Consider the following 13,266-nt stretch of genomic DNA (forward strand, 5'->3'; position numbering starts at 1 on the left):
AGTAGTGAGGTATAGGCTTCCGAAATTATTTTTTAAATATAATAAATATAATTTTTTTAAAATTACTTTTTAATTTGAAATGAACCTTGAAAAGAATTGATGGGTAGGGGAAAGGTTCAGTGCTTTTCTCAGGGTAAATCTAAATGAAAGCAATGAATGTTTTCACTTGTGTTTTTTCTGTTCAAATATGTGTGTATGTGTTTATAGATGTACAGGTCTATAATTTCTATTCCTGAGGCATTAGTGACTTTTTAATTTACTGACCCCAAAGATTGACTGCTCCATGCATCTAGAGCTGCCTAAACATTTCTATTTTTTATATTAATTTTTATATTAATATTTTTTTAGCCCAGTGGTTTCAGAACCGTTTCCATATGGCATGGCACTCATTACTTAATTTAGCAAATGGCTCCAGCCTTTGGAAAATGAGCAGTGCAGCGCAGCTCGCTGGAACGTTTGTGAGACGATGAGAGTCCGGTTTGGCATCTCATGTTTTCCCATGTGAATCTGCACAGCTAGTGGTGCACTACACCCTTGTGGGGTTCATCCTGTACGTAACATACTCCTGTTTGTGCAGTGTTAGAAATGATGCAGACAGAGTGAAGAACCTGTTAAATTAGGAAGTTGCCCTAGGCCGTTTGTGTCCCACGTACCATTTGTTGTTCAGATTGATCTCCATGCAGTCGGTGGGAAGCATTAAATTTACACATGCCTCTTCTGCAGCTTATTGATCCAGAGCCTCCTCTGGGTGTTTTGTCAATATGTGTTACTGGAAAATCAATTCACAAAGCTGCAGCACTAGTGAGGGACACGTAATAGTCAAACAGGGAAAATTATATGCCGTGGGCATCGCTTCCTTTAGCGCAGGCTGAGGAGCTGTGAAAGGAGCATGACTGCGAATACGCTGCCTTAGTCAAAAGCAGGAGTGAATGGTGTTGAGGACGTTTCAAGGGGGAATTTCAGAATTCCACACTTGTTTACAAAATGTTCACCCTTCTCCGAGGGATTTTTTTCTAATACTCTAGATTGCTAAATTCACTGTTCCTCCCAGAGTACTTACCTGATGCATTCTTCTGTGCATAATAGCTGCCTATAAATACTTAAGATCCTTTTCAAAGGAACTTGCAGGTTTTGAAATAATTCATTGATGTGAGAGGAGGAAACATTACTGAAAATGTAGAATCTTCTACAACTTTTCATGTAAATTTATTTAGCCATTTTTAAATGAAAATGAAAAATGAATGATCCCTTATACTGGGGAAGCAAGGCAAGAAAAATAGCATGTGTATTTTCCAGCAGATACTTTTAAAGATCAGTCACAATGGAATGATACTTACAAGCAGATGTTAAAAGTACACGATGCTTTTAAAAATTACTGTTAGGTTTTAGGTTTTCTGCCTTTAATTTCTCAAGATTTAAACTCAGCAAGGTAGGGCATGAATTCAGATTGTGGTAGCAGTGACAAATGTTGACTCTCGGTGTCATTTTGGTTTCCTTTTCGCTGAGAGAGGACAGCTCTCAGTTCAGGCATGGTGGTACAGCTACAGTCTTCATGGTGCTTCAGTTAAACGAGGTTTTTCACGTGGACTCCGCAGATGATGGAATGCAAAGCTAAGAGTCATGTTACCATTACAAGTAGTATCAAGTTGTGGGTATTTGAGATTTTCCCTTAATTCTATTTCAGATCATAATTATTGAGCTGGAGTCATGTTTCAAGTGACATAGCACTTGATTAAAAATGTATTTATTCAGGTGTTTAAGGAATTGAAAAAATGTGCCACCAGGTGCTAAAAATACTACCGTGAGATCTGGGTTCAGTTTTTAATATCTAACCTGCTGTGGTGGTTAAATATTAACACTGAAGGTCACTGCTGTTACTTGCTGTTTGCTTTTCAGTGTGCTTGGCAGTGTTCACTAGAGCCCTGTGTCCCTCCCACTTGAATACGGAGGAACAAAGCTATCGATCCCATCAGAGAGACAAAAGCAAACCTGCAGTAACTCAGGAGGAAATTTGTGTTTATCATAACGGTTTCCTGTCATGTGAGGACATGCAGTGATGGTCAGAGAAGGACGGCTGGGCCTGGGGAAGCAGGAGGCTCTGGAGAAGCTCATGTGAAGGTGTGGTTCATGCATATGGTGAGGTTCTCCCCCAGCAGCGAGCACCACACCTGCTCACTGTACTGCTAGTACACCCTTTATCTTTAAAAACAAAACAAACCCAAAGAAACACAAAAACCTCACAACAACAAAAGCCCCAGAACTGGCCCGTTGGAAGCGGGTGCTGTTAGGGTGCTGTGCTTTCTGACAGCGTGAGGCAGTGTCTGTGCTTAGACCATGAAGACTGGGGAAACGTGACCTCGTGGGTAGCACCGCAGGCTGTGTCCCACAGCTGGTTGCTGCTACATGTCTGTTGCCCACAATTCTAATGAAGAAGGTGGAGAATAAGTGGGAAGAGGAGAAGAAAGGAAAGCTGACAGACTTGAGTGTAAAACCTGTTGTAATTCTCCATGTGGAAAATGCCCAGCTGCAGACTGTCAGGTTTCCTTTCGGCGTTTGATCAGTACCCATTAGCTTTCTTTGATCCTTTCTGAATTACCATCATCTAGTTAAAAGGCTTCTTGATTGTTCTTTATTAATTTAATGTTATTACAGCATCCATTTAATGAGTTTGATAAGTAGAGTTGTCTCTGTGAGTAGAAGTTTCTCCTGGTTGCGTGTCCCGCGTGAGTCTGGTAGTTCAGCCTTCCTGCAGCGTGTTCAGCTCGGTGGTACCTGCAGGTGTGGAGCCAAGGAAGCCTGAGGCAGAACGTGTGTGTGTGTGTGATCCAGCTGTGTCCTGGCTGTGAGGGTTTGGCACGTGACATGAGGAACTTGTGACTTGCCAAGGCAAAATGATTAAAAGTCCTTTCCAGACACTGCTTTTCTGTGTTTGTGCTTTTGTACTCTCCAGCGCATTTGTGTGAAATTTGCTGGAGTAGAAGCACTGGCTGTGTGGTTGCTAGCAGGCTGCAGCTTCAGAAGTCCTGAGAACAACTGCATAAAACTATTCCAGTCTGCAAAAGATGTTTTCCTGTGGAACAGTCTCAAAAGGCAGAAGTGTGGCAAGTTGCAGAGCTTCCTGTACCTGCCTTTAGTTCCATTAATTGAAGCTGATATTTAAGACAATGTTTCTGTTACAGCTCTGCACTTTTAAATTTTGGATCTTTTTTAGGTTTGTGTCTTCATGCAGTGTTAAGGGCATATTTTTATGTTGGCAGTATAGTGCTTTCTTCCTGTTTAGTGCTTTTTCGTCATTATATATCTCAGATAACTTTGCATAAGTAGTGTCGTTATTCCCTTGGACAGGTAGACAAACTAATCAATACCACTACCGATGTGTTCTTCCCCTATCTGCCCCAGGGTAAAGGCAAATGGGCTTAAGCTCATCTTGTTTCTAAACAGATGCTATTACTATGTCAAAATAATTTTCCTGATTTTAAAAAAATATTTCTGGGTTCTAAGTGCTTGCTGTGATGGGTTATTTTCAATCCCTTTTGTGAAAAATTACTTTCAAAGCTTTAATTTTTGCCTTTAGGCAGTTATTAAATGGGACACAGATGAGTGTAAAGCTCTGATGAAAAATATACTCCAGATATTTTGCATGATCTAATTCTGTGTGCAAGGTTTATGGTACTCTTTACCCAGTCTTATGTCCTGTTTGTCGTGAAGACCAAACTACAGCTATGGTGGGTACAAAGCTGTATCCTTAACCCCAGGGGAAGCTAAGACCTGATCAGACATGCAGCTTTCTTCATAGTTCCAAATAACCTTGAAAAACTGCTGCTGCTGCATGTTGTTGTTTTTAGTTACAACCCCGTAATGCTGGGGGGTGGAGGAACCTTCACCAGAATGAAATAGAATTGCCAGCAATTTTCTCTGCCTGGTGGAGACTTTGGTGTTGGGCTAATAGAGCAGTGGCCCCTCTTTGACTATGCAAGACTTTTGCAAAGGCTGTGTGGGAGACCAGGCATTTGGAAATGAAGGAGCAAACTTGTCGGAAATTTCTAGATGGCTTCCTTGAACATGTTTCCTTGTTGCACCCAGGCAGACCTAGAGAGAGCCTTTCGTTCCTACCAACAAATGCATCAATAAGAAATTAGTGGAGAGGACCTGAACATACCTGATTGAAGAGGCCTTTGGCTGTGCTTGTATATTTTTTTCTGGTGAGAGATGATGATATGACACTAAGTGAGCATCTGAGCCATTCAGTATGGCTTTTTGCAAGTAAACATTTTTTTCAGCCTTAACAGTTAATTGTTTGTCAGTAATACAAAATCAGTAATCCAGTCAGATTTTCTGATAGGCCGTTTGGTGCCGTGAAGGACCCCAGGGTACACATTCAAATTGCGTGGTTTTGAAAATGTCTCTTTGAAGAAGTTTGTTCCAAAGGGAAGACTTTTTTTTCTTAGCAGACAGTACCTCCTTCAAGCAAGCTGCATGTTGTGCTCTCTGTATGTTTTGATGACGGTAATTGGTCCGTGACTGTCAGGTCTTATCAGTGAACTTTTATCATTTCACTTTCAACCTTTTTCCTACATAGGTGTTCTTTACTTGATGGAACATGAAGAAGAGTATGTTTTCACCCTGCCTAGTGCCTATGCTCGCTCAATACTTACCATTCCATGGGTGGAGCTTGGAGGGAAAGTCAACATCAATTGTGCCAGAACAGGCTATTCTGCTACGGTCACGTTCCACACCAAGCCATTCTATGGAGGGAAGGTCCACAGGTACGGGAATGACTATCTTGTTCTCGTTTGCCTGCTACTGGATTTCAATGGAAAAACTCTTGGGCATCTGTTTGGTTCTTCTGTTGGAGTATTTTATAGACAGATATCTGAATTTCTTTTCCTATTACTGTCTGAGGTGACTTACAGCTTTAGAGCACAGTTTATTGTAGTTATACATTTTTATATAGTTTAACTGAGCTGGATATATTTCTGTCATTAAACTAAAGTGAATGTATTCTTCCACGCTTTGTTGCTTGTAAAAATCACTGTAAGTGCAGGATCAGGAAAAAGTACAGAGAGAAGGCAGTATTTCTGCTGCACCAGCTGCTGCTTCTGTGCAAGTCTTGTCGATGAACTGGTAGTGGAACTCAAGTAAGGAGGAGAGAAGTGGAGGTTTTGCTGCCCATAGCAGTAGCTCCCTATTGAGGATTCCCATCTCTGCACTGAAATTCCAGATGATAAAGATATTGGTTATGTTATTGTGGTGTAACTCCAGCCAGCAACTGAGCCCCAAGAGTAAATGTGAGAAAACTCATGGGCTGAGATAAAGTCACTTTTGTAGGTGAAGCAAAAGCCGCACACGCAAGCAAAGCAAAACGAGGAATTCATTCACCACTCCCCATGGGCAGGCAGGTGTTCGGCCATAGCCAGGAAGGCAGGGCTCCGTCATGCATAACGGTTACTTGGGAAGACAAGTGCCATCACTCTGAATATCTCCCCCCTCCTTCTCCCCCCAGCTTTATACACCGAGCATGACATCCTGTGGTCTGGAATATCCCTGGGGTCAGTTGGGGTCAGCTGTTGAGCTGCGTTCTCTCCCAACTTCTTGTGCCCCCCCCAGCCTACTCGCTGGTGGGGTGGGGTGAGAGGCAGAAGAGGCCTTGGCTGTGTAAGCACTGCCTAGCAGTCACAGAAACAGCTCTGTATTATCAGCGCTGCTCCCAGCACAAATGCAAAACGTAGCCCATACTAGCTACTGTGAAGAGTGACTCTTATCCCAGCCAAAACCAGGACAGTGTCTTTGGTTCCCCTTCGTTAAGGGTGTGAAGAGGAACTGTGCAAGACAGCTTCCTGCCTTACTTCCATGCTCAAGTTGATGACCCAGTCATTAATGTACACAGACCCCTTTCTTGTTCTGCCGCGGGCTGTCGCGGTGTCCGTGAGAAGGCTGTGCTTTTGCGTGGTTACCTCCGGTTTATTTCAGTTGGTCTAATTGTTCTGTATGTGTATCAACCATTTCCATGTTGTGTTCAGGCAGATATCAACATTAGGCTGTTTTGACAGGGTTTTTTTCTCGAAGGTATATATTGATGATTGGTGCCATCAGGGTGGGTGAAAATTGGGGACGGTTGTGCTGTATTAATTTTATAATTTAAAACCAGTTGAGTTTACAGATTACTTACGTGGCTTGCTGAAGCACGTGTGTGCATGTTCATAGACACACACACAAAACTTCTCTCTGCATTTTGGATTTCCAGTCCTGCCTATCTGTTTTGCTCGCTCTCAGAGCAGTTCTTGGACCACCAAGGTAGCTTTACTCATTACCTCTCAGCAGCTAAGACATAAACTTGCAGAGCTAAAAAAAGAAAATAAAGGTACCTGAAGTCTTTGACATGAGTATCTGACAGCATAACGTTCAGGTGTGAAAATAACACGTGTACTGAAAATGTCACCCGAATGTCAGGAGCTGTTTTTCAGGCTGATGAGGTAAACAGTTCTGGGTTCAAGCTGAGCATCAGAGTTTTAAGTTGAATTAGTGCTGTACTTTGGGAGAATGTCATCCAAAAGGTATTGCTGCATTAGCAGAACTTCCTTGGGTTGAGTCTGTCTTTTTGGAGACAGTGTCACTACTTGGCTTGAAAAATGACTTTGTAGACGTAGGAAGCTCCTTGTAGCTTAGCTGCGGTAGTGCTTTCATTTGCTGATAATAAATGGGGCCAGTTATTTCAGTGGGTTTTTTTTTCTTCCTTCTTGAATTAGGGTTACAGCCGAAGTGAAACACAATCCCACTAACACCATTGTATGCAAGGCGCAGGGAGAATGGAACGGAACGCTGGAATTTACTTACAGCAACGGAGAAACCAAAGTGGTTGACACTAGCAAACTGCCAGTTATCAGGAAAAAGATCCGGCCGATAGCAAAGCAAGGCCCACTGGAATCAAGGTAAGGGCGGAGGTGTGCAGTGTTCTGCTTCTGAACCGCCGATGGGAGCGGAACGGGGAAGCAAACTGCAGTCATGGATGGTGTGGCTCAAAACCGCCTCGCTTCCTACGGCACGTTAATCTGGGCACAAATAGGTGAAGCTGTGTATTGGTTCTTTGGAACATAAATTACATTACAGTGGTGTGTACATCAATTTTGTAGATGGGCAGAATGCTTGCATGTGTTTTAATGAGCATTTGGAAAATTGTAATGCAGTGTTTTCACCTGCTTTTTTGAGTGATTCTAACATGGTAGTCAAATCAGTCAATTTGTTGCAGATAATGTTGCATCTTAGGATTTACACTGGAATTTCTTGTTCTATATATTTTAGAATATATATATATGTATGCAAATGTGTAATATGTGAGATACAATGACACACACTCTTTAGGGCTCTCAGCTCCCACATCACATGCTTAACTGACTGGGTACCTTAGAAAAAAAACTTGTTCTGTTATTCACTGTCAATAATTGTTGACGCTTATCTTCAGAAACATCAATATTTTTATTGAATTTAGGAACATTTTATTAGAGGATTTAAAAACATGAGTTAAGCTTCATTGTATTATATCTAAATATGTTCTTTTTATTGTACAAAGGTGTGTCTTGGGTTATTGTGCAGGGTCAGATGTCATTTTCCTACTTTCTAGACACGCTGGCTTATCACAAACTCATTTTTCCCCTGTAGTTTTGGAACAGAATGGTTGGAGTAAATAAGGAAACCAGTAGCTCTTCAGTGTCTTTATTGTATTTTTTGATACTAGTAAGCGAATTGCAACTATCCAGTGTTTCGGCAGGATATGCAGTTTTATCAGATTGTAAACAGAACTCATTTAAACATCCTAGGGAATATGTGAAAGCTGCAGTCAGCTACTTCTCAGTGTTTTTTCTGAGTAGAGTTTCTGCTAAGCTTATATAGCGTGAGAAGGCATCGTGCCTGAATCCAGTCCGTTGTGTGAAAACCAAATTTGGTTATATTCTGATAATTATTGTTAAGTGGGAATACAAAGCACAGACCTAGAAGAGCTCCCTAGAATCAGTGCATCAATGCCTCTGTTAGTAACCTGGTGGGAAGAGTCAGTGTCCCAGTTTAATGTCCTCTTGGCTTTTGGCTAACATTCCCTTATAATTCAAATATTTAACTGCAAATAAACACATGCCATTTGGGAGTGGATCATCATTAAAGCACGTGATCAGGAAATGATAAAAATAAATCCATTTGCTTTGAGAAAAAAGCTCAGGTTGTAAAGAGTCAGGAACATGAACAAAAGCTGTTCAGGTTAACTTGCACGGCAAAATACTGGGAGTTGAGCAAAGCTGAAAATCTGATCCACAAATGCAATGAATATCCTGGGGGAGCGAGTTCACAAGCTATGTGACTTGCAAAAATGGCATGGAGAACATGGCAGCAGCCTGCTTCTCCTCGTACTGTGGTCCAGCTGCGGCAGAAGCATTCTCACCCTGTCACTTGTGCTCTTTCTCCGTCACGCAGGCACCTCTGGCAACATGTCACCAATTCTCTGAAAGAAGGTAATATTGATGCAGCAACAGAACACAAGCACCGCCTTGAAGAGAGACAGCGGGCAGAGGAGAGGCAACGCGTGGCTCTTACAACGCCGTGGAAACCGAAATATTTTGTCAAAGAGGTACTTTGTCTTATTTTAAAGACCCTATCGCACGTTTCTGCATACAGGCGGATGCTAGTACAAATCTGTCAGTGGTTTTTACCACAGGCTAGTGTTGCTATATACCGATTGTTTTAAATTCTGCTTTTGCCAGAGTCTGGCAGCAATGGATTTTTCCTCATCCATATTGTAAACACGTTCACTTTCCTTGAATTAGGTTTATTTTAGCCTGAATCTTTGGTACCTAGTGCTAGGTACTTAAAGCAATGTTTCTTTTACCTTAAAATCCACAGTTTAATTTGTAAATGCTGTGTACTCGCATCCCCTGCTAATCCTGACCTCAGCGTATTAAAATGAGCGCAATCTAGGGATATTTGTCCAATGTAAGCAAGCACAGACATCTCAAACACATCTGCTTGCGATGAAATAGATCTTACTAAGTTCATCTTTGCCCTTTCTTAGTGGGAAGGGGGAAGCGAGACTCAGGGAATTACGACGTGCCTGTTACGTTAGCCTGTGTGTGCAGCTATTTACACCAGCAGTTCATCTGTTCCATCTTCCCATTGCTTCTCTTCCTCGTGATTTCTTTCCCCTCCTGCCCAGATTCCCTGTAAATTCATTAAGCACAGAGTTTTCAGATGACAGGGATGGTTTCTTGTGTTGATTCGTATTTAGCTTTTATGTGGACATACACAGATGAAGTATGTATAAATCTTGTTTGTAAACTCTCCCTTATTCTCTTGCAGGGTGATGGTTGGCTATACTTGAATCCTCTCTGGAAGACCCATTGACGGGATAGAGCAGTTGCCTCATAACTTTACCTTAAAGGCATTAAAATGATACAGTATATAACTTCAAGATGTCATTGAATAGGTCCCGTTATCAGAAGATACAAACGAGAAGCTATATACTGTGAACGATGCATCTCAAAATAACCACAAGCTCAAGTTTATTCAGGAGCCATTTTGTGTGTATGGATACACAAACACACGCGCACATGTCCCTGTATACACATATATACACACAGTGTGTATGTGCTTGTGTGCGTATTATTTACACTACATGTAAACACGTATAAACACTAACAGTGATTTAAAGACCTTTTCCTCTTAAGTTTTAGGGCATAGAACTCTGGCTGGACTCAGCCGGGGTTCCCCGAGTTGTGTGCTTGCAGGATCAGGCCCTATGCTAGTATTTAAGAAAATACTTTTTTATTAGTACTGGTTAAGGTTTTTCTATTTTTCACTTTTGCCAAAAATGTTTTGCACTTAAAATGTGATGTGTCACTTAATGGTAGTCATTCTGTCTAAACAGTCATGGAGTCACCTTGGCGTGAGAACGATGCACTGACAGTGCGCTTGCTCTGCGAGATGCTGGCTTCAGAGCACGTTGCCTGTCACTTAACGAGCGGGGGGGTTCTGCCGTCTTGTAAGAAGCAGCAATACCTTCTCGAGACCATTGTTCGCGCTAACCCATTGTGTCCTCGCTTTTTTGTCGGTTCATACCGCCAGCTGTTCGATAGGTCTCTGGTCAGCGGTGAGCCAGCTGCTCTGGTAATTGTGATCTTGCTGTGCGACGTTCCCCGACCACTGTCACGCCGATGCTTTTGGGTTACATGTTCCGCCAAGTCCCTTCTGGCAGGTGTAGGTGTGGTGTTCCGGCTACATGCCGCTCTTGCCTCAGCCTTCCAGCCCCATGTAAGAGAGGCAGCACGCCGGCTGAGCTGCGCCCGAGGCCACCCCGTGCCCAGCCTTGCCTTCCACGTGAAACCGCTGCTGCTGTGGGCACGCTGAAATGCCAGGCTGTGCGTTGAGGTGAGCGAGGCTGGGTCGGAGTCCTCTGTCCGGGTGTGCTGCTGTGACGGGCATGAGCCTTCCCCACCAGCCGAGAGGTGGGTTCACTGCGAGGTTAGACAGAGGTCCTCTGGTCAGAGCCCTTCATGCCGTGTTCAGGCTCCAAGCAGACCTGTATTTTAATTTCTTCTGCTTTTGACACAGTCGATTGCTTCTGGATGGAATCTCTGGATGAATAGAGGATATAACTAGCCTTCTCAGATGAATGATCTTCTGATGGAAAAGTAACAATTTAGCGAATTATTACACCGAGACGGTAACTTTATTGATGAAACAAATGAAATGTGATAGAATTTGTTTTGTAAATTAAGAAAAACAATCCTGTAGCTTGATTTTCCTTTGTAAGGTAACCACTGTGCCACTAAAAGTGGATTCTAGGAGTGTGTTAAGACTTTGTTGCTTTTTAGTTTGCATTTGTTCAAAGTGAAGATGTTTTTGAGAGAAGTGGCAACAAAAGGCACACACAAAATGTGCCAACTTCTGCTCAGTGCTTCGTTCTACAGTGCCCCATAACGAAACCACTGTATTTCTAACATACAGTAGCATGGATGCCTACCTGTCTGTAGTACTGATTAATTTTGTGCCTTTTGTCTGCTTTCTTAATACAGTAACTTATGCTTTATAGTTACTACACAAATATATTTAGGTCAAAGCACTGCTCATGTCTGTTCTTGTGCATCCTGCATTTTATAATTATTTTTTTGGTAGACGTTAAAATCTCTTGAGCAACTCAAAAGGCTAAACAGGGTTGGGGGTACACAAGGAAACATGCCATTAGTTGTTCTTTTGGGCATACTTAATAGATCTTTACATTTAAACTTCAGATCCCTATTTAATGAAGGTGTGGCTCCTTTTTCCTCCTAAATGCTACTTTGTCTGCTTTTATGTCCTTTTTTTGCACATTAGAAAGATTCATGGTAAAAATTATTTAAATACTATTTTTAGAAAAATGGACTGTATGGGCTTGGTTTTGTAACTGAAGCTTTTTTTTTAAAGGGAAAAAAAGCAACCTTATTTTTAGAAATAGTTGATGTTTTTCTGTAACAAGACCAAAATGATGCTGTCGTAGTAATCACTGAAGTGCTACCAAGTATCATCAGGAAAACACATACTTTATCACTCGCAAGAACTACCTTTATAATGGATCCACCCTTGTTCTAGAGGTTAGTCTGATAAGTACCTAGCAGCATTCACACAGTTTGTAATATCAACACAAAGAACAATCAAAAGTACTGAATTAAACATGGAACATGCTCCCAGAACTTCAATTTTCATACACCAAAGAACAAGCCACACACCCCCCCAAAAACAGCCATTGCAAACCTCTCTGTCAGGCGTGCAGGCCTGCGCTCTGGAAAGAGTAGACCTCTTTCAGCTTGGATGGTGTGACTGTTGAGGCTACGGAGATGCTGTAGCCGTTCTTTTAAGGAGAAATTTGACGGATTTTATGCTTGTAGTTTATTGAAGATCTTTTCTGTCTGCATGGTTGTCTGTTTCTGCATGCTGAGGACATTCCACTTGTGCTCTGATAAATGTTTTGGTTTGTTCCGATGCTGTGAAGAAGCCCCCTGATGCCATTTACCACTGTTTCTTTTCCAAAGTAACTTGGGAGGGACAAACGTAAAAACAGTCCTTTCTGAAAAGATCCCATCAGTGACAGATTCTAGAACAAGACTCACAAGTGTCATTTTATTTTCTGATAGTTATGTGTTCAGTATATTTTACGGGACTGAAAAGTAAATATTCATAAGCCTTATTCTGTAGGTTGTTCCAATAGCTGTCTTGGACTTGCAAGTAAATATTTTCCTTTTCAAGTAGCCAATGTACGCTCTGCATTGTAATGTAAAAACCTCCATGTACTTTAGGGTTTTTTGTGTGCACACTGGTAGAAAGCCTATGCAACCTTTTTCTTTCTTAAATTAGAAATGTAAAGAAAGGAAATTTATACCTTTATCATTTAAAAGATGCTCTGGCAGTCTCTTCTGATTTGCCATCCTTTCATAATCTGTGACTTTAAAATGACAACGCTCATGAATAAAAGATTTGTTTCATTTAGTAGTGGGATGCCCTTTCTCTTTCCCTGGAAGCATTAGTTAACCGCTGTCAGATACGTGGATGCCAGGAGTGGTGTACAACACTCGGTGTACCTGTGAGCTGTTTGCATGGTTGACAGAAGTGACTGGTCAACTGAACCGTTGTTTGTTGTGGGTTTTTTCTGCCCCGTTCATGCTGCCAGACACTGCATAGGTAAGTTTCTGTTTAAACTGGACAGCGCTCCGCAGGGAAAAGGGGGCTGGGCAACATCACGGCTTTAGGAAAGGCCGGGCAGCTTAGGCCTTATTTTGACTAATAAAAAGTTAACAGGTTGAGGTATTTCCTTGTTTCTGAATATCATATTGCATCTAACTGTTTTTAAGATTAGATACCTCTTAAAATACAACTCTTACATTATTGCAGCATTGGACACTTGCAGGGGGAGCAAAAATACACTTAGAGGCATCGTGGATCCTGGTCGACATTTTTCAAGTGTTAAGATAATGCAGTTCTGGTTTATTTTAAACATTCATCCGCAGTGTTGGAAACAATCGTGCCAGAACACTTTGTTTTTATCCAAAACAGAAAAAACCCTGGCTGTAAATAGGGCAGGAAGCGCGACCTAGTTGTGTTCCTTGTCTTTTGTCACCTTGCTTGAAGGCCATGTCTTGCAGCAGGTTATACCTTTGGTTTAAAGACATTGTTGAATTTGTCATAGCCAATTATTTTCAGGTTTTACTCATAGTGGGACTGATATGTACACAAGGCTGAGTCAAAGCATTTAAC

At 41.8% G+C, this 13,266-nt stretch overlaps 1 protein-coding gene across 1 annotated transcript in view; it reads left to right on the plus strand.

The window, feature by feature from the left end:
• OSBPL10 (oxysterol binding protein like 10) overlaps window positions 1-12,501 on the plus strand; it is a 145,956-nt gene extending 133,455 nt beyond the window's left edge. The window contains exons 9-12 of the mRNA XM_080387327.1: window positions 4,580-4,766; window positions 6,747-6,929; window positions 8,461-8,614; window positions 9,340-12,501. Coding sequence (XP_080243453.1) covers window positions 4,580-4,766; window positions 6,747-6,929; window positions 8,461-8,614; window positions 9,340-9,384 — 569 coding nt within the window. The 3' untranslated portion in view covers window positions 9,385-12,501. The remainder of the gene's footprint in view (window positions 1-4,579; window positions 4,767-6,746; window positions 6,930-8,460; window positions 8,615-9,339) is intronic.
• Window positions 12,502-13,266: the final 765 nt, after the last annotated feature.

This window comes from Falco punctatus, assembly GCF_963210335.1.
Source record: "Falco punctatus genome assembly, chromosome: 4".
Classification (NCBI taxonomy): Eukaryota; Metazoa; Chordata; class Aves; order Falconiformes; family Falconidae; genus Falco; species Falco punctatus.